Below are 21,974 nucleotides of genomic sequence, written 5' to 3' on the forward strand. Positions count from 1 at the left end.
TTAACTTTCCTATTAAATTGTAGTTCTGACTTGGAATCTCCTGCTGTTTTGTTTTCAAACTAGTACAATCATTCTTCACTGTGAGGCAAGCACACCAAGCCTGGACCAGCAACAGGACACAGAGCAGTAGGAAGTGGGTCAGGCAGTCCTGTTTATCAAACAAGCCCCCCAAGACCTGTGCTGCTGACTCTCCACGAGGTCTGAAAATCAACAATTAAGCAGGATAGCACATAAAAACTTCTGCCCTAGAACGTGAGCTGTTTTTTACAGTGATTCAGCTTTCACCCTACATCAAAGATACACAGACCCTCCATGGTCCCACTTGGGGTAAATCAGTCTGCTAAGACATTCAGCCTTCCCTCTGCTATTAGTTTAGCTATAGAAAGTAGAAATTAAAATAGTTTATAACACGCAGGGAAAAGCATGTTTCCTTCACCAATTGTCCGATGTTTTTACCTAGAAGCCAATGAAAATCTGGCCACTGACTCATCAGTGAATAGTCAGCATCCCACAAATACATATCCAAGAGGAAGAAATAGAATGTCCACTAATAACTCAAAAATAATAAAGTCCAAATAGCTAAAGAATAAAACTTTATAAATCCTACCTTCAATACATTACATTATTAATTTATTTTTAAGGAAGAAATATGCCCTAACAGATCTTGCCAGGCAGTCAGTTAAAAAAAACGTAAATCCACATCATAGGCATAATAAAACACTGAAAGAATGACATTTTATTTGTTCTTTTAAAGATGTATAACTTTGCTTATCAAAACCGGTAGTTTTTAATGAAAGAGATTTCTGAAAATTCTTTACTTGTTGATAAGACTTCAGCTTGCAGCTTTTCCAGCCACTTAAAACTTCAGCTCCCTCCCAACTCCTACCAGCTGCCAGGCAATCACATGAAGTGTTACCACAGGTAAGGCTCAGCCAAGCCAACCAATGAATTGTTTATCACTCTTTTCTAGCTCTAGAAGAGATCAACAAAATAAAATGGATCTTTCTTAATGGATAAGCTGGATGGAGAGAAGTCTTTTAAAGGTGGTAAAAGCTTTTCAGTGGCGAGTTGTATAATAGCAATCCATCCAACACAGAGAACACAAGTCAAAACTTGGTACTCTTTTCTCAAGGGATCAGAGCTATTTTTCATTATAAGGCGAGTAGCATCTTTCTTTTCTAGGCAACTCTTGCCATTTGAAATGGCACACTGCTTGAAGTTTCGAAGTATTTTTGACAGATGCTTTCCTCTGTTCATTGTCCTTCAAACCAAGTGTAAAGTTACCCACAGAAGTATCCTGTACCTTAAAAAACCCCAAACATTAAAGAAACAGTATCTGTGTCAGTCTGTCTTTCTGTGGCCAAGATGAGAAGCCCATTGTTTTCCTCAACTTAACTGTCATTAACTACATTTGTAAATCAAAGAATTTTATTAATGCATTGCTGGCAACATGAAGCTTCTGTGGGGCCCAACACTGGCATAAGCCCTGCTCAGACCACAGCACTATCAGCACTGGCTGTCTTAAAGCCAGCACTCTTGAAAGATGCTTCATTCCTGCAATGGAATTTTGGCTTTTGTGAGAATTGTTTCAAACAAGAACACAAATATTATACAAAATACAAACTACTGTTGGGAATGAAAGAAAAAAATTGTTTGATTTACTAGAAAAGGGGCTGTGGATGTAAAGATGATTACCCTCACCTCCAACTCCCTTTAGGTCTCATTATAAGCTTAAGTTTTTCATACCAAAAAGCAATTTTTCATTATTAATTAATTTAGCCTCTAAAAACCTAGGTGCACCCATGAGTAGACAGACGCAAAACAAGTATTTTAACTAGTTTCACTGAACTACCAACTTTCACTAAAGGTGTTGATAACAGTAACAATGCTTTAAATTGCAGTACTTGAAATAAATTTGAAGCAACTTGGATATTGACTGGAAAGCAGCCACAGGTCTACTACCAATCAAGGACTGGAAACAAACTCTGTTGTCAAAACCCCAAAATTACTTTTGGTATAAAAGCCAAATATATTTAGTGATGGAATTACTGATTACATCTGATGGAAGTGCAACGGAATAAATCCTCATGCCCTAAACTCCAGAGTTGGATTACATTTTTACAGACTGTAAAACTAAAAAGAAAAATGGGAATGTGTGAATGGCACTATCAGAGACAATTTTCAAGCTTCCTGTATGCTGTCTTGGTTTAATACTGGCCAAACTCCAGGCACCCATGAGAGCCGTTTGCTCACCCTCTCTCGCTTTCAGCAGAGGAGTGGGGAAAAAATTAACAAAGGGCTCACGAGCTGAGATGAGGATTGGGAGAAACACTCTAAGGGCAAAACAGGTTTAAATTTAAAGGTATAAAATAAATTTATTATTAACAGAGTCAGTGGAGGATAATGAGAAGTAAAGTAAGCCTTTAAAACACCTTTTTTCCCCCCAGCCCCTCCCTCCTTCCCACTGACAACGCAGGTAGACAGGGCGTGGGGGTTTGGTCAGTTCGTCATCTGAGATCTTTTTCAGTTCGCTCAAGGAGAGGAGTTTTTCTTCTGCTATGCTGTGGGGTCCCTCCCACAGGCAAAGAGTCTTCCCAGAACTGTTGTGGCATGGGTCAATTGTCCATGGGGTGCAGTCTTTTACAGATAGGCTGCTCTAGTTTGGAAGCAGGGGCCCTCTGTCTCTTTGGGTCTCCCACTGGATTATAGCTTTCTGTGGCATCCACTCTCTCCGGCATGAGCACTTTTCTCACGGGCTGAGAGTGGATCTCTGCATCCCCCATGGACTCCACAGATAACAGGGGGACAGTTTTTTTCACCACAGCTTGCAGAGGAATCTCGGCTCCGATGCTTAGAGCACCTCCTCCCCTTCCTTCTCCACTGACCTTGGTGCTGCCATGTTGCTCTCTCTTATACGTCCTCACTTCCTCCTCTTCTCTATCTAGAAAAAAGCTGCTGCCCATAGGTACACTACTGCCAACAATTCCACTAATTCAAAGATTTTTGCAGCATCTCGCAGGGCAGAGAGGTTGATCTCGTCTAGGTTCCGTGTCAGGGAATGGCTTGCCATGTTTCCGCTGTCAGCCACACGGCCCCCGCCACCACCGCGTGGGCACTGGGGGCCGCCGCGGCGCTGGAACTATTCAATGCCTCTCTTCACGCGGGGAACCGGGAGGGAGAAGCCGCCGCTGCCGCCCCTGCCCTTCTGCTGCGGCACAGCTGGCGAGGGATGGCCAGGCAGGCAAGGCTCATCACAGGCCATGGCTGGGATGCCCCAGCAGCCGCGTCTCACCACCCCTGGAAAAAACTGCGCGCATGCTGTTTTCATTTTCTTCTTAAATATGTCATCACAGAGGCATCACCAACCTCTCTCACTGGGCCAGCAGCACGTCCACCTTCAGAGCCATCAGAGATTGGCTCTGCTGGACACGGTGGAAGCTTCTAGCAGCTTCTCACAGAAGCCACCTCTGTGGCCCTCTCCCACTACCAAAAACCAGCCCGTGTCAAATCAACACAATGCACGTGACATTTGCTTCCCACTCTGATGCTGGGGCATCCTCGGTACGGAGCAGGCCAGGAGGGAACTGCCGTTCTCTCCAACCATGCCCCTGAAGCACCAAGAATCAGGACCTGTGAACAGCTCGGCAGTCTGGATGTCATCTCTGCCCTTCGATCCTGTTTGCATTGCGTGCTTGAAGCTACAGGATGTTCCTACTGCACACACAACAAAGCCTGTGGGTGCCAGAGGAAAACACAGCAAAGCAACCTCATGTTCCTCACACAGTAATCCTGCAAGTGAACTTTTAATAGAAATGCGCAACCTGCAGTCTACAAGCCCTTCGAAGAATTGGGAAGAGAGGTAAAGGAGAAAGAAAGAGGCTGCTCCCCAAATTGCTCCCCACTCTTTTAGATCCAGGAGCGCAGCTTTGGCAAACAGCATGTTGTTACAAATTGAGACAGATGGAAATGTGCTTCCTTGTTAAAGCTGTTATTCCCCAAGAGCAAAGAAATTTTGTCGTCTTGAACATGCTGTGGGAAACAGACAGGGAAAGGTCCAGAAATAGAACAAAACTAATAATATAAAACTAGGTTTGGAAGATGAAATGAAAGCTGTCTTTTGCACAGAAAGGTAAACCCCCTTTTTTTTAGTCCCAACAGTGTATGTTACAATAGGCACACATTGTCTTACTGCAGACTTAGCCTATTAGAAATAAATTACGAATGTTTGTCATACAGTATTATGAACAGGATAATTTCTGTGATTGAGTCATTTAAAAATTCTGGTCTATATAAAATATTGGATAATATGGGATACCAAGTTTTTTAAGAACCTTTGAATTCAAACTACAGCACAACCCATTTGTGAAAGGTTTTTAAAAATTTTAGATACTAACAATAATCTGAATCTAGCTTGGAAAAAAAAAGCAGAATTTTCTGCATAAGATAGTGATTCAAGGTTCATTTAATAATGAGCTACATCTTTTATTTTAAAGTCAATTTCACAATAAAGCTCAAGAAGAAAACCAACTTCCAATTTCACCAACAGTATATTTTTCTAATACTGCTCATTTCTTTCCATGAAAACAAACCCACTCTAGTACCATTCCTTTGTCTACTGAATCCTCAGCCCAGAAAATAAATGCTAATTGCATCTTTTCCATTAAGGAAGATGATGACAAACAAATAGAAAGATGTTTTGCTCTTTAGGTGCCAAGATTACAAAACAAGAAACCCCAAAACTAACAACTTTCTATTTTAAAAATGTCAATTTACTTCTCCCAAATTCTTTCAGCCTTCAGCACCCATTAGGAGGAAAAAAAAAGAAGAGAAAACAAAAATAATGCAATTAACATAAAAGTGTTGTGATTATTCCATTTTTTCATTTATTCTTGCACAGAAAGCCAAACACATCCATTTCAGACAAGTTATAGCATAGCTGCATCCATTATCTCAGAGAAACCACATTCAAGTACAACTGGAAAAAGCAGTTTCAGAATGCTTCTATATGCATTAAAATAATTTTTTTAATCCTTTAGGTTTTGTATTCCGAGTCTTTAGAAATGGTGATTTTTTTATTAGGTTTGGTAGCCTCGTCCATCAGTTCCTTCAGCTGCCCAATCTGTTCATCACGGAAGTCATTAAGTTTTTCTTCTGTGAGCTGAATTCCATATACAGCCTTTTCTCTCACATTTTGTTTGTCCTCATTAATTTGTTGCTGGATCAGTGCTGCATAGTTCTATTGAGAAAGAAATATAAAGGTCACAAAACTGACAAATGCAAGATTCAGGTCAACTTTTTTTAATAGCATTTTACTGTAATAACATACTCCTACACAATCTCCCACAACAGTCTATTAATCATTAACAAATGACTAAAACAAATTACAGTTTTTATAAGAAAGAAACGTTATTAAAGCAATTCTACAGTCAATTTTATGTAGCTAGTTTAAAATGCATATATGTACGGATTAATGTCCTATCCTATACTACTATTGAAAACAAAACAAAATTTAATTATAGATCTAATATATTTATTAAAATAATCTCTCCTATCTATCAGGATATCAATAGGATACACTTTGTAAACTGATACATCCAAAAAAGTATTATTCTTGAACAAATGTATTAGAAAAAGCATTCTACAATTAGACACTGTCATAGGTTAGCAAGCATAGTCCTGGAAGGGATGTCCTTGCTAAGGGGTGCTTACAGTTTCCTCTGGGACCTGATAGAACCTATCAGCTGGCCAGTTTGAATATGGACAATTCTTTAAGCCACTTAAGTTGTGACCCCTCTGTGATCCACACTTAAGAACAGTAAACCCCAAGGCAGACTCTCTCTCTCGTTTCTGGTGCTGGGACAGGTGGCTGCGGGCCCCGTGTGGGGGCCAGTGGGCCCGGCCAGGCCCTGCTTGGGCCAGGCCGGGCCGGGCCACGGCCATCCTGGAGCCAATGGGCCCTGTTCCACCTGCGGAACCCCCTCACAGCCCTGCTATGGGCAGCCGGAGCGGCTTGGCTCCCCCCCTCTCCACTGCAATAAGCAAAATTCCAGCTGCAAGGCCTAGGTGAGATTAACCCTTTTAGTGCTGTGAAGAGCTGAAAACCTGAAAGAAGAGAAAGAGGAGATGCTTAAAGCTGAAATTCTGTTGTGAAGCTATGATATGTCAGAGTACCCGTTGTAATTTCATGAAGATATGGGGGGTGGAGTATTCAATTCATGCCTGTTAGCAAAAGCACCTGCGCTGAGATTGGCAGATGCTGACGCAGCTGTAATTTCATGAGAAGTTTGGACAGGGAGAGATGGACCAGATGAGGACTTTTGCTCCAAACGGGAAAGGAGAAAACCTCAGTTCCTAGAGATGCTCCCAGAGATAGTCCTAAAGATGAAGATGAAGAAGACCCTTTGCTCCCAGGGAAGGAGAAGGGCCTCTGTTCTTAGAGATGAAGTGCTCCCAGAGATGGGTGAAAAGAACTTTTGTTTCTGAACGGCTCAACCTTAAAATTGTACCCCAAAAACCTTGTGGGAAAAGCTGCAAGTTGGGGGAAGGGACTCACATGCGAGCAGAGAGACTCCTCTTCCTAAATGGACTGAACAAAGTTATTTGAAAGTGGGCGGCTGTCTCGTTGTGATAATGTGTTCATAGCATGAGCAAGAGAGACTCCTCTTCCTAAATGGACTGAACAAGGTTATTATGGAAGTGGTAAACAGACTGAACATCTTAAGGGTTGTCTTTTTACATTGTCAGTAGGAGAAAGGAGGAAGGTGGGGGGAGGAGGAAAGTTCTGAAGGTGTGGTATGATTTTTTTTTCTTCTTTTAGGTCTGTTAATAAACTTCTTTATATTCTTTCAAGTTTGGTGCCTGCTTTGCGTTTCTCCTAATTCTTATCTCACAGAAGATAAACAGTAATGAGTATCTTAGACCAAACCACTACACTAAATTAGTGTTTCTGCCCAGTTAGAAACCCAACCCGCTACAGACACATGCCCTGAAGCCTTTCTGCCTAACCACTCTCTGCTTTTCTCAGAACTGGTAAGGTCATTTGCATCCATCCTGGACTGTTCCAAGGGCAGTAGAAATTCAGTAACTGTGAGACTTCTGTCATTCTTCCAATTTTTTGGAAGAAATTAGTTAACAAAACTAAAAATTAGAGGAGAGTAAGAAGGGGCTTAAAGGACATATACCTACTTCATATACTCATTCCCAAAGGAAAAGAAGAAAAGGATAACCCCCTTCCCACACTGTTTTGAACACATTTAAGTCTGTTCAGACTTACTTACAATCCTGTTATAACAGAAATCATTTGGCCCACATTTACTTAGATAACAGCATTTATGTCGGTGGACACGGGACACAGTCAGCGTGTATTACAGCAATACCAGGCTGAGCACCACAAGAAAAGCAAAACTTTCTCAAGGGCAGAAATGCAAGTGGCCAATGGGTCACACTGGTAATGAGGGCACAGATGGAAAATTGCTTTCTCACCACTTTGGAGCAATCTTTGACCATTATGACTTCTCTAAATTACAACACTCAAGGTTCTGCAAGGAGGGCAGCTCTGCAAAATTAATTCTGCTGGCAGTGCTACCCTTGACACTGCTGTGCCCAAGGTCCCCGCACACTCCCCAGCTCCCTTTGCCCAGCACCAGCCCCACTGCAGCAGCTCTCAAAAAGCTGTAATGAGTGAATTCAAAAGCCTCGTGGTCTGTGTACTTAGCGAAGTCAGTCAACCTACTCAGATGTTTAAAAGTTAAGTACATGTTTAAACACCAGGTTGGAAGGGAGCCTAAACTTATATTTTTCTTAAGAGGTACTTAAAAACAAACTCCACAATTAAGAAATTAATTTCAAAAGCTAATTTTTAATTGGAAAAAATACAGGCTTCTCTTCAATATGGTATCCTTTAAAGTACCTTTAAGTTTGAAGCACAACTCTGAATACAACGTAAGAAACTGAACTTAAAAAACCTATTTTCTGAATATTAAAAATGATGACTGTTCTCTGGTAACCTTTTTTTAAGAAAGGATTAAATATCAGGGGTATTCAAAAGCACAGCATTACAGCAATGAGATATAAGCATTAATTCCCAATTTTCAGCTAAAAAACCCCTTTTTTTAGTTGCATAGTGAACTCTTAATCTGATTACCAGCAGAGTAACTAAAGCCACTACTTCAGCTGTATGTCTAATAATTCCAGAGAAGTGGGCTAGAAGAAAGAAAGATGAGCCCGTGATAAAATTTCAAAATGACACCATTTGCTAACATAAATACATTACATTGTTAATGGACCATGTGAAGCCTCACTGAAGTCAGCAGGATCTTTCCAGCCCTGTTGCCTTAATTCATGGCTATTTAAAGAAAACAGATAGCTAAAACAAACTGGGGCAAACAAACCAGACTCTGAACCAAACTGATTCCTCAAGGTTCTTCCCAACATCACCTCTCCTGCTTTTACATTAAATAGGCATTCAGGAAGAGTGACACCACAGTTAATTCCCGTGGTAAACCTATACCTCAGTGGTATTACCTCATGGTAGAGTTGGCGTAGGGTTTAAAAAGAACTAAATAGTTTTTTTCCCAATGATTGAACAATCAAATGGTAATGACGATAAAAAATTATAATGGGTTAATTCTTCAGCTTTGCCATTTACAGAATTTCTTACCAAGGCAGATGGACAAATGTGATCTCTGAAGCTATTAGCAAACCAGTAACACACTGACAGTGACACATCAATTATTCCACCTAATTCTATTTTATTCTATCTTCACACTTCTGCACAGAACAATCCAGTCAGCACTGGCTCTGGACCAGGGAACAAAAAACAAAACAAAAAAAAAACCAAACCAAACCAAAACACCAGCAAACAAACAAACAAACAAAAAAAACCCAAACACCTAACAAACCCACATAAAAAAAAAACCCCAAAACCAAACCAACAAACCCCAGACCACTCTCATTATACCAAACAACAACATTCACAGCATGTAATTCAGAAACAACACTGAAAGCAAGCAATGCAAAACTCTTCACATCTTACCAAGAGATCTGACTGAACATACAAACCCCAAAAACCCCTCCATGCAATGTCCTAACAGTGTAGGTTCCACAGCAGGAGAAAAGTCCTCCCCACTGCTAATAACAACCACCTGGGAGCAGCCTGCAGCTATTGCTGCAGGCATGAGCTCTGGTACCAAGTACTCCTGCACCCTCACAGAGCCAGGCTCAACATACACAAGGATGGCAGAGGGACACAGGAGCTCTCCTCTCTGGCAGTTTTTTAGGTTGGTTGGTTGCTTCTTTGGAAGTAGCTCTTAACTGCAATGATCTTCTGCCTGCACCAGCTGTACACTTCCTGAGCTTTTACATGAAAAAAGCAAGCAAAACCCAAACCACCAGCTGAGTGGTAAAAGTTTTTCCCCCTTGTATGTGACTGCCATCAGAAACAGAGGATCATAATCAAGTTTGAGCCTCAACAACCTCTCCTGACCATTTACCATCAAAAGATGGCTGCTTTATTCTGTATTAAATGCCAGCCTGCTGTCCATCCGTATCACAGACGCCCTCCTCATCTTAAAGGAGGCCCAAGGTAACAGTCCCAAGGCGCAGACTGGTCACGTCACTGCACTGCCATCAGTGTGTGCAACCGCAGAGACACCCCAAACTCTCCGTATCACAGTGCAGAGACAGATCCCTCACCTAAAAGGTTTGATGTACTCCTCACAGGTGATGGTTCTGCCTCAGATCACTGCCATCTACAGCATGCATGCTGAACCCAAGCATCAGGCTCTTTTAAAATCCTACAGTATGATTAAATGCTTGAACCTTTAAATGATTTATACAAAAAATAGGTGAGTGTTTGCTATAATCAATAACCTTAGGGTTTTTTGTTTAAATTCACTAAGTGAAGCAAATACAAAGTTCTCCTCTGCTCTCACAGAATGCAAAAATTCATTAAAAGGGCAAGGGGATGGGTAACATTTGAGGTTTAAAATATCACACATAATTGCCAGAGATCTGCCGGAATGAACCACGCTTCTCATAGAGATATGATGGAACTCCCTTTATTCTATTGTCAGTCCCATAGTTATACCCTAATTCCCCTAGCACACATAAGCAAGCTCCATACTATTGGGTTACAGCTACTGTTCACGCAGCCTTTAACAGCAAGCGATTGGTTACAAATGAATATGCACGCGACTAACTAACATAAGTCTTTCTCTTTCTATGGTCAGCATCCCCCTCCCCAACATCCTGTTGCTTGCCACATCAGCATTGCTCCTCTCTGTCTTCCCTAGTCAAGGACAGTTCACTAATATAGCTTGGATTGTGCACATATACATGCCTGTTCACTCAGCCATTTCTCTACACACATTACAGAAAGAGCATCAGCCTTCTTGTTTTCCAAGTTGAGAAAGGATTAAATAGAAAAATAAAAGCAAAAATCACACAACCAAAAGCCCCACTCCCTGACTGCCAGATATATAGACTCCTACCAGGTCTAGTCCACACTGACACACATTATATGCTAACACAAAGTGCTGATAGACATTTATGATTTAACCATAAAATTAAATGGGTTAAGAGCCCATTTTCTCATTTTCACTGGAAAGAACAGCAATCATAATTTTTATTTTCTCTGGCATCCTCCTAAACATGTACAATGCTACATTTTAGAAAATTGCTCCAAAAATCTCAGAAAGATATGTCTGTTCACAGTACTACCTGCACAATTCACTTTCTAGTCAGATTTTCTCTCTAAAAAGGTCTAAAATTTTTATCTCCTTTATGCAGTTGAAGTATAAAGCTGAAGTATTGATCCATTCCAAAAAGACTATCTCCACTTGCAGCCAAACTAATGACAGCACTGATAAAAAACATTACTGTGGCAAGATCAGAAAATGCTACTCTTGAGATGTATTAAACAAACAGGGCACAGTCAGGCACTAGAAAAATGCTATCAGATTACTTTAAATTTATTTTTCTCAGGGTGACATAAAAAAAAAAATTAGCATGGCCTGACAGGCCACCCTCATTGCTCCCTGGAAGTTAATTTCAAATTGCAGCATTTTAAGAGTTTGTGCTGCTACTCAGAGCAAAATCAAACACATGCTGCTAAGGGTGGCAGCATGAAGGAACAGCTGTGAATGAACAGCACAGCAATGAGCAACCTGTTCTTATTGCTGTGCAGAGATATGTTGAATTGATTATTTCATACTCATTCAGACAGAATTCTGCAAATTATTTACTATATTTTTTACTGCAAAACTGTTTTGATGTTAGACCGATAATCAGAAAAAGATACGTTATTACAGGAGTGATTTTTAAATGGGCGCTACACCCCATGAAATTTCAGAGTATCTCCATACATTTTACCTGAAGCTGCAAGTATAGTTAGAAATGCAGTAATAAACCCAGGAAAATTATACCACATTTAAGCTCAGCTTAATACACCACTACAGCAAATATTTTCATGCACTCACGTACACATTAACCCATAACAATCTATATTTCACCAGATAAGACCACTTAAAATAGCCCTAAACATTTTAAAAATTGCATAAAATACAATTACTGCCAAATTAATTAACCTATGTGAATAAACAGCTATGTAAAGTCACACATCCTGAGCAATGTATTATGGATTTCAAAATTTAAATTTCAAATTACCTTTAGTTTTGTAAAGGTCACACCATTAACACCTAAAAAAAGAAAAATCAATATACTACAAAGGGTTCTGAGTAAGCCTTCCCCCTGCTTTTGAAAATACCCATCCAATGGTATTTGAATGATACCAGGTAATGACATATGAGAGCATTAGAAGAGTTTCTTATGTGAATAATTAAAATAGTAATTGCTGAGGAAAAGGCAACATAATGAAGAATCAAGACTTTCACTGAGGTAGCCAGCACAGCAGAGCACCTCCAAGGAATAACGATGTCCAGCTCCTACTGCAAGTCTTGATAGAAAGTGAAAAAACAACTTTCTCCTGAGGCATTTGAATCACCTCAGCATCCATCAAATGCATAACAACACACCAAGCATATACAAGAAAGAAACAGAGACAAGCTTATTTATGACAGAAACCAGTGTTTTTCTTCATGTTTTCTCGTTCTAGCTTCTCCTTCATTAACAGCATCAGAGCACACAGTCTTTCAGCATCATCTTTAATATCTACTAAGGGAGGCAGAGTTGTGCAAAGTAACACAAAGTTTTCTGGCTTCAAAACCCAGCACTAACATGTTGAAGAAAGCCATACAGGAGCCTTCAGAGAGCAGTTTGGGCTAAGGTGGCCAGTGCTGCTAAGTCAGAAACCTGGGATGGTGCTGCAGCCCACAAAGGCTCTAACAACAGAGGTAAGTGACAAAATGATGTCCATGTCCTCTGCTTACCACTGCTTATCCTGAGGTATTGCTTAAATAATATTCCAGTCCTCCTTGGATTCACACACAAACCTTTGTCGTTCAAACTGAACACACTGCAAACACAAGCTCTTTGGCTTGAGTGAAGCACCAAGGTAGCTAACGGCCAGGATACCTGTGGCTATGCTTCAGGCTACAGACATAATTAGCTCTCCTGCTGAATGATTCATCTGTATCTCATGAAAGCAATTTGGTTATAAATGCTGCTGTTCACAGACCTGTTTACCACCTTCTGACAGCTCTTAGATGTAAAGAATAAGATGCCTTAAACAAGTTACAGAATCTGTCACATTTCAAATTTCAGCCACCCTTGATACTGTCCATTTATAATAAAAGTTTCAATTAAGCAGAAGTTAGGATACAACATATTAAGTAAGTATGTTTTATTCATATACATTTTACTCACAAACACTTAAAAACTAGACTGAGTAGCTTAAGTCCTAAGAACACTACGAAGAAACTTAAAATGCCTATAAACAAGAATCAAAAAAGGTATCAAATAGAGTACTTTATTTTTATTAATGCTGAAACATTACTCATTCTTATTTAAAAAAAAAAAAGCACTCTTTTCAGAAATTAAAGGAAAGCACATTTTCATATAAAATTTTGAGAACTTCAGATTACATGTAAGAACAAAATAAAAAAAATTTAAAGCATTTTTTTCAAATCCAGCAAGTGAAAAATGTGTTCCCCCCAGGAGGAGTTCCCTGTTCCTCCCCTGTGCACCACTGCCTTTTGAGCAGGGCAGTTGAAGAATCCCCAAAGAGAAAAACTTCCAAAAATGGGGCTACATCAGAGTTGGTAACTCACAGTCACTGTCCCTGCCCCTCTGCTGAAGCAGCCACTACAGTCACACTCCAGAAAATGAAGGAAACACAGGAACAGCAGAGCAGCACACAGGTTTTATTAAGCAAATGCAAGACACAAAAGGTACAAAATTGACACGGTTTGCCAGATGGCAAACTGGTTTCTTGAGTAGCCTTTGAGATGATGAGTATGGAGAATCCATCTCACTACCAGATACATCTCCAACTCCCCAAAAAATTATACAGATGAAACAAAATCCTCCCTTTTCTAACAAACACACCCAATTGTAATTTATGAGAAGCTCTAAAACAAGTTGTGTGAAGAGCAGCTTGGATAAGCTATTTTGTATTTCAGTCCATTATTAGATGGAAAGATTTGCACAGGTCATTTCAAGCCAAGTCATGCACTTGCAATGGGACTGCCTACACCTAAATATCACGTGCCTAAGTGAAGCTAGAGATGTAGCTTGTCTCTCTGCTGGGCATTGGAGAGAGAAACTTCTGTCTTAAACATGATGTGATGACTGGATACACTGTTCTCCAGAGATGCGGGTCTCATTACTGAGAAAGCTACTACATGTCTCTGCATCTCTGGCTGTAAATGACTGTATTTAACCAACTTCCTTGCTTATGGTAAAAGGAAATGTTCATTAGTTATTTTGTTTTGTGCTTTTTAATTACAAAAGGCAACAAAAATACCATTTCTCCTTGATTGATTCTACAGTCTTTCCCCTGGAATTTGTTTTATCTTTTTCTAATGCTGCTGATACCAGACTTGGCAACATCCTGAAGTGAAACACATGAGAGAAGAAAACTGCACTTCCTCTTTATCCTTATAACTAACTTTGAATTATGCATAATTTCATTTCTGGGGATGAAAGACCATGTCACCATTTCTAATTACAATGCACAGAGGTAAAACAGATTTCTCCAGGACTACATCTCTGTATCATAAAGAATAGGAACAAGAAAACATTGAAGTTTACTGTTAATCTGAAAGGAAAAGCCATGAGAACTTCAACAATATTAGGTTTTCCTAGGATATTCAAGAAGGATGTTAGAGTCTCTGACTATCAACCAGTTTCAGGGAACTGATCACAGTAACACAATGATGCACATACTGTAACTACATAGAATTGTTACCAAAAGGGGTTTGGTTTTTTTTTTTTTCAGTTGCTGGCTTGTTTGCAGGTTGGGAGCAAAGAATGAAAAATTGTTCCACTAAAATGGAGTCAGGGAATATAATTATGTAATATTTAGTAATCAGCATGGAGAATTATTATTTGATCAGGAAGGTATAAAATGGACTGCTTTTTCTGAATACAGTTAACTAATATTGTTAAACTGGAAGAAATGACATTTATTTAGAAGAATGTGAAAAAAGCTCAAGGACTAACTCAGCTTTTTTTTGTAGCTTAAATAACATGTTATTTCAATGTCCTTTAAGATTTATGAGATCATAATTTGAGGTGAAAGTGGGAAGTTTATGGCCTGGCCATCAAGGTAAACATATATAAATGCTATTACATCCAAAATGGAACACAACACTATTAGAATACATCAGAGTGACTACTGTCATTTGTGGAAAAACAAGCTGTGATTATTTATTTCTTTCTGGGTGCAGAATACTTACACCCCTACTGTACATTGGGGCCAATATACAGGTCACCAAAAGCTTTTCGCATCATCTGGTAACAACCATAGTCTTTAAGATTCTCTCCACTTAGGCAATAAGCTTCATCTCAGGCCTTATATAGAAAGCTTGGTCTTATTCTAGGGAATACAGAAGTTAAAAAAACCTGGAACATACTTGAACATTTAAGCAAAAATAAAATGGCCAATTAAGTTCTGGAAAGAGAGATCAATCTGAAATGTGGGTGCAGCACAAGAAATGAAGCAGGAGGAAGAGATGGGAGGTAGAATGAAAGAAATGGTCACACAATTGGGTTCCAATGGCTAAACAAGATCTTTCCATGATTCTCTATCCTTGGACAGGTTGTATCATTCAAAGTGTGAGTTCCACTGAAAAAACCAGTTCTTTTATGAGAGACTTTAAAAAATATTCTCCTCTGAAGTACATATCAGTATTTGAAAGCCTTTTAAATTGGTAATGGAGACAAAAATATTTGAAAGAGAACTATATTAAAAACTCCACTAAAAAACTTACTAAACGTAACAATTTAAGAACAAAACATGGAAAATTATTCAGTCTGGACCTTCATCTGTAAAAATTAGGAAATTACACTGTTGCTAGTACCAAACTATCAGACTGCTGTGAATGGACAAATAATCTACAGACCAGGAAAATTAAATTTCAAGAACATTATTTCATATTTTCATACAAATCCTAATAAAACCCCAGCAATTTGAAAGATGGTTATTTCTTGACTCAGTTTCTATTTTACTTTGGCATTTTATGTTGTGCATGGCAGCTCTTTGGCTAACAAAAAAGCTTTTCTCTGCACTTTTGTCTACAGCTGATGTTTCGTCTGGCAAATATTATGCTATAATCTCACAGAACATCCAAGTATTTATCACATGCTGTTAATTTCAAACAAGGCAAGGGAAAAGACTGGAAACCATAGTATCAGTTTGTTTTTAGGAATTTCACTTCTAACGCATCAGTTACACTGTAATATTTCTATTTAAACATTAAGCTAGGAAATCTTGGCCAAGTGTTTCACTGCAGATAATTCCCAGACAAATATCAACACTAAGTACAGGCATTTTACCTAAAAATTTTACCTAAAGACTGTTTTAGCAACATAAGCACACAACTATAATTAAAGTTCACAATGCAAACATCACTTACAGACTCCTGCATCAATTCTTTAAATAGAGGATAGGCATCTTAAATCTGCAGTTATTTCTTTAAGAAGTATTACTTCTAGATTTTCAAGGAAGATGATGATTTCACATCTAGATATTCACAAAAGGAAAATAAAGCCTGTTTCCAAGACAACCACATTACTTGCCAGGCCGCTAGATACTAACATGCAGAAGATTATATATCCCAGATGATAACACTTCAAAGACTTCCATGCATGTTCTTCTAATGATGCATTTAAAGTGCACATATATATCCAAAGGAGATCTGGCATTCTTGTTTTCCCATTGCACACATTTCTACATGCTCATTAGAAACAAAAACTAACACAGCAACGAAGAAAACCTCAAGTATAAACAAAAAATTAATCCCCTAATAGGCATCTCACATTGATTTCTGTGACACCGCAAATAACCTTTCTGCCGAGGGTGCACTGAATTTTTTACTTCAATGGAGCTGTAGAAGAAATATGTGCTTGAATGAATTAAGCAAACATTATGGACAATATTTAATAAACATACAAAAAGGTCATTAGTGTAGAAGTCAGATTCACCCCTTAGGACAAACAGACAGAAACTTCTCCAGTTCTAAATGAACACAGTCAACGTTACCAATTCCAATACAATAAATAGGATACTAATTTAGCAAAGCAAATTTGGCATCAGAAAACACTGAATCAGAGGCTGATTTTTTTGGCCAGTATTACCATGGTCCCTCCAGCAAGAGGGGAGAGAGACAAGCCCTACGTCAGTGCTTGTGGAGGCATTTAAAACAGACAAACAAGGAGTCATGGAAGTTTATCTAACTGTGTCTTGGGGTGACCTTATGATGTGTATCCGGTATCACTGCCTATGCCCAGAAATTAATTTTTGTGTCTTTCTATGCCTCTAAACTGAGCCTGAGAGGGGGAAGGAAAAAACTGAGCAAAACTTTTTCAAAGCAGTTTGCAGCTTGTTCAAGGTCACACAGAGACAGCAGGTTTTTTTCCCCAGCTGGGGCAGGGAAGCGAGGAAGCACCCGGCTTGCTGCTTTCCAGTCAGCTTTTGGCCAGTTGTTTCAGTTTCTTGTTCTCCAGAGAGAGACTGAGAGTTGGGCTTTGTTTTTCCTTCCCTGGAATTCTGGATTTTCTCCCTTTTCTACTGGACTGCTTTCAACCTCAGAACGCATCAGGAGGACTTTCCACCAGGCACAGAGGGCCTGGCCCTGGGCCAAGTCCCAGCTCCGAGGAGACCAAAGGGAGGACTCGAACACTTTCCCAGGTTTTTCCTCCACAGCGAAAGATTTTATTATTTAGCATTATTTTCCTTTTCCCGTGTGTTTGGTAAATAAATAGTTTTATCTCCTTCACTTTCCTTCGAGGAAAATTTATTTTTTCCCGAATCTGGTGGGGGAGGGGTGGTTGTGCCTTCTCTCAGAGGATATATTTCTAAATTTGGCCAAACCGGAACAAACTGCTTCTTCAAGAAGACAAAAACATTTTGAGGTGTGCTCTTTACAGAGCACTACCTAGGGGACTGACCATCAATAAAAGAAAGCCTACTCACAGGCAGACTCATGATTTTAAAAATTTTAAAAATACTGCCACTGGGAAACACAGGTGAATTCTTATAAGGATGTTACTTATCTAAGTATGACATTTAGTCTGGAACTTATGAAGGTCCTACTCTATAAAAATAAATCAGTGTATTTGGCCACAGTAATTTGGCTGCAATTCAGTTCTTCTTACTTTTAAATAGCAGCAATGAGACATCTCTTTGAAAAGAAATGCAAATTGATATAACTGACATTTTCCTTAAGACAACTAACAATATGCTGGTCTATATTGGTAAACTCACTCTGTGGAAAAAAAGCATGTTACTGCAATTAACATTTACTTCACAGTACTTAATAAAAGGCAAAAAAGGTTAACTTATTATTCTCTGTGCTAGACCTAGTGCAAATTTTTTAAGTTCTTGTTGCTGCAGCAAAATATGTTAAATGATGTTCAAGTTTTAGACCACACATATGCTTTGTATACACATACACCTCCCTCTGTGTATTGGTTTGGCACAGCCTGGTTTTAGGTAGCAGGGGCGCCACAAAAATGGCTCCTGTGAGGAAGCTGCAGGAAGCTTCCCACCATGTTTGGCAGAGCCAGTGGCTGATGGTTCTAAAGACAGACATGCTGCTGGCCAATGAGAGAGGTTGGTAATGCCTCTGTGGTGACATATTTAAGAAGAAAATCAAAACAAAGTCACAAGATTTTGGATTCTAGTCAGAGAAGAGAAGGAGGTGAGAACATGTGAGGGACAACAACATGGTGACACCCAGGTCAGTGCAGAAGGAGGGGGAGGAGGTGCTCCAGGCACTGGAGCCGAGATTCCTCTGCAGGCTGTGGTGCAGACCATGGTGAAGCAGGTTGTCCCCCTGCAGCCCATGGGTCCATGGGGACTGCAGAGATCCACCCACAGCCTGTGGGGGAGGTGCCCATGCTGGAGTGGGTGGATGCCTGGAGGAGGCTGTGATCCACTGATCTCCGGTGGAGAGAGGGCCCTGCTTCCAGGCTGGAGCAGCCTGTCCTTGGAGCACTGCACCCCGCAGAAGAGAGACCCATGGCGCAGCAGTTTGGGAGGGCTGTGTGCCCGTGGGAGGGGCTCACGCTGCAGCAGGGGCGGTGGGGCTGCTGCTCCTGAGAGCGGACCCACGCCGGGAAAGTTCAGGGAGAACTGTCTCCTGTGGGAGGGACCCACGGCCTCACAGGGGAACACTCCTCTCCTGGAGCAGCAGAAGGAGATCTCAGTGATGGACTGGCCAAACCCCCACGCCCTGTCTCCCTGCGCTCTCGGTGGGAGGGAGGGAGGGGCTGAGGGGGGAAGGTGTTCTAAGGGCTTATTTTACTTCTCATTATCCTCCTCTGATTCTGTTAATAATAAATTCACTTTGCCTCTTTTGCCCTTGAAGTGTTTCTCTCGGTCCTTACCTCACTCATGAAGCCTTTGTTAATTTTTTTTCCCTTTTCCCTCCTCTGCCCAGCTGTGGCAGGGGAGGGTGAGCAAGCCGCTCTTGTGGGTGCCTGGCATTGGGCCAGGGTCAAACCATGACACTCTTTCAAATGAAATTAATAGCATACATTGTTTAAAAAGCCTTCCATATCCTCCAAGCAACAGAATAAATCACGGCATTTCCTTCATCTTTAGTTTTACTGCTCTAAAAATTACAACATAAAGTTCCTTACTCTGTTCTAGTTTCTTAAAATGTTGTGATATAACACATGCCAGAAAGTCCTCTGGCATAACTGCAGACAAAGATGCTCAGAGAAACCAAAAGTTCCCATTCTAAACATAATTCTAAAACTGTGCTTATTCTTTAGGCAGTTTCTTAAGGTAAAAAACTCTAAAGCCTACAAATCTATGTATCTTACTTAGCAAGGGTTTTTTAACTTGCAGATTTTTATATAATTTCTGAACTACTTCAGAACTAGCCGCAGAAGTTAACCAAAGAAAACAAATGTGTCATCAGTGTGGTCAAGAGCTGCTAAAAGGGAGCGTGAATCTTTATGCTACTGCATCAGAACCCTCAAATCCGAAAAACCAAAAAACTTCTGTAATCATCTGCAAGTCACTATCTGTTTATCCAACAGCTCTGACATTTAAGAGGATTTTTATAGTGTCTGTCACAATACAGCAAGTGAATGCTGCACTGTCACAGAAGACTGGAGGGATTAAGCAGATAATGAAAAAGGAAAATTCAGTCATCTGCTAAACAAGTTTCAAAATTCAATAAAGTACTGTAGACACAGCTAATCGGAACGTACTTCTGAAAAAAACCCATCAAATATTCTGTACTGTTCTTGGGGAGATCAAATACATATCAAACTCAAGCCTCCGCATGTTCTCCTGTAATCTCTATACAACAAATACTTTAAAATTAACTCACCTGTATCTTGTTCTATTTTTTTTTCTTTCTTTTTCCTGCTATTGCCAGAGGTTTTCCAGCTATTAAAGGGGGCTTGCTTTCAATTAGCAAATGACAGGGCAAATAGGATAGGGGAAAAATAAAGGGATGGAAATTAAGTATGTCAAATAGCTTAGACCTGTATGTACTTCATTTTTAAGTGAACACTCAGTTAACAAAGCTCTAAGATTTCACAGCAAAAATCCAGACTGCCTACATATTCCTAAAAATTTTCACCCACCTAGAACCTCTATTTTTTCCTCTGCACAAAAACAGGATGTCCAGTCCCAAGCAAACAGATGTGTTGAACTGGAACAGAAATTAATTTACCTCAATACTTTAAAGGGAAAGCATGCAAAAACACCAGAACCGGGAAAATATGAGGGCAACCTTTCAGAAATGGGGATGCACCACATTAAGATTGGTCAGGCAAGCTCAGCTCTGTGCTCTGGCTGCCAGCCTCACAGGTGCTTCCACAGCCAAGTGCCATGGTCTTCACTTAAGAGGTAAAGACAGCATTAACATTTGGAGCAGAAGCAGCCTGCCTGTGGCGAAGACAGCGCAAATGGGAAGTGTCACATGCTAGTTCTATGTCCAGAAGTCCCATGATATACTGCCTCTGCTCTAAGTGGTACCATTTAAACATTTTGGTATGGTGCACCCCCATCTGTTCAGCTGCTCTCTCCACCCTAATACCATGATACTCCTATCATTAGCATCAGTGTCAAACCACTGCACCGTTTGTTTATACTGACTAAAGAACCAAGTTCTTTTTCTACTGTATATGATCAGGAAGAGTTTTCAAATCGACTATATAATAAGTTTAGAAAAATCTCTGCCTGCCGTCCACTGATGATATGCAATAAATAAGATTTCTACCAGTCAGAGAATACTAAAGCTATTCAAGAGGTTTCACTTGTGTTTCAAGACTTGTCAACACTGAGGAATTATCTCATCTTATATTTGCATGGCTTTAAAATTACTCTGGACTTATTTCAAGCAATGCAATGCTATTTGAGCAATAAAAACTTGAATTATTTTTGCGTTGTTTATATGTCTTAATGGATTTTGCTTGCTAGCCAAATACAAATACGAAAAAGAAAATCTTGTGTACATCTGCCCACAAGCACAGCAGAACCTCATGGATCACACTGAATGGCAATTGTTGGGGTCTTTGTGAGCAGGGGTTTATTTCAGTCTTAAAGGGGGGGATATTAGCATGATTTGCTGTCCTGCAGAATGTTTCATGTACCTTTGAAAAAAAGTAACTTGTGAAGGCACCAGTTGAGAGGGGAGCCTAGACCAGTCCCACTACATCTGTTTAGTAATGTAGGGGAAAGCCCTCCCCCTCACCTGTATGAGATGCAGCAGGTGAGTACAGCACACATTTGCTGCAGGTCACAGCTCTGAGCACTGGCTATGCACAGGAAGGCATCAGACTGCAAGAGTTCCTCTGCCATCCCAGCACGTGCATCATTTCTATCATAGAAGACAAGGGTAGACCAGAATAAACACTTCTTCTAAAACCCACTTGGGGGCTGCTTGTGAAACGTGCTTGTGAAATGTCCCTACAGGCTAGACGTTGAAAGCTGCCCATGGACCTCCAACCCACAGGCACATGCACTACAGTAAATCCAGCCTGAAGTCCACCTGCTGCTATAGTGCAGGACTAGCCTTGACTATTGACTGCTGCCCTAGAAAACTGGAACAAAATGTAACTTCTCTGTGTCAAAGCATAACATTTTAACACAAATTTTTGATTTCTCAAAAGATGAAAACACTGAAAATAAGACCATTCAGCATTGGGGAAAAGTGATGGGATCATTTGTATTCGTCTATATTTAGGAGAAAAATAAAGCAGATCTCCTCATCTTCACTGAACTTTTTGCTATATCCATTACAGCAGTGAATTTAAAAATAACAGCTTTGCAAAACATCTTCCTTTACAGAACTCAGCTTGGTAATGCTATATTTCATCAGGTAGGTAGAGAA

The 21,974-nt window shown here is 40.1% G+C and overlaps 1 protein-coding gene across 1 annotated transcript in view; it reads right to left on the reverse strand.

The window, feature by feature from the left end:
• Positions 1–4,860: 4,860 nt before the first annotated feature.
• SDHAF3 (succinate dehydrogenase complex assembly factor 3) overlaps positions 4,861–21,974 on the reverse strand; it is a 32,952-nt gene continuing 15,838 nt past the window's right edge. Inside the window, exon 2 of the mRNA XM_042044001.1 lies at positions 4,861–5,236. Coding sequence (XP_041899935.1) covers positions 5,033–5,236 — 204 coding nt within the window. The 3' untranslated portion in view covers positions 4,861–5,032. The remainder of the gene's footprint in view (positions 5,237–21,974) is intronic.

Source organism: Corvus kubaryi, unplaced genomic scaffold (assembly GCF_017639235.1).
Source record: "Corvus kubaryi isolate FWS band 111438036 unplaced genomic scaffold, C.kubaryi_AGA036_p1.0 37398, whole genome shotgun sequence".
NCBI lineage: Eukaryota > Metazoa > Chordata > Aves > Passeriformes > Corvidae > Corvus > Corvus kubaryi.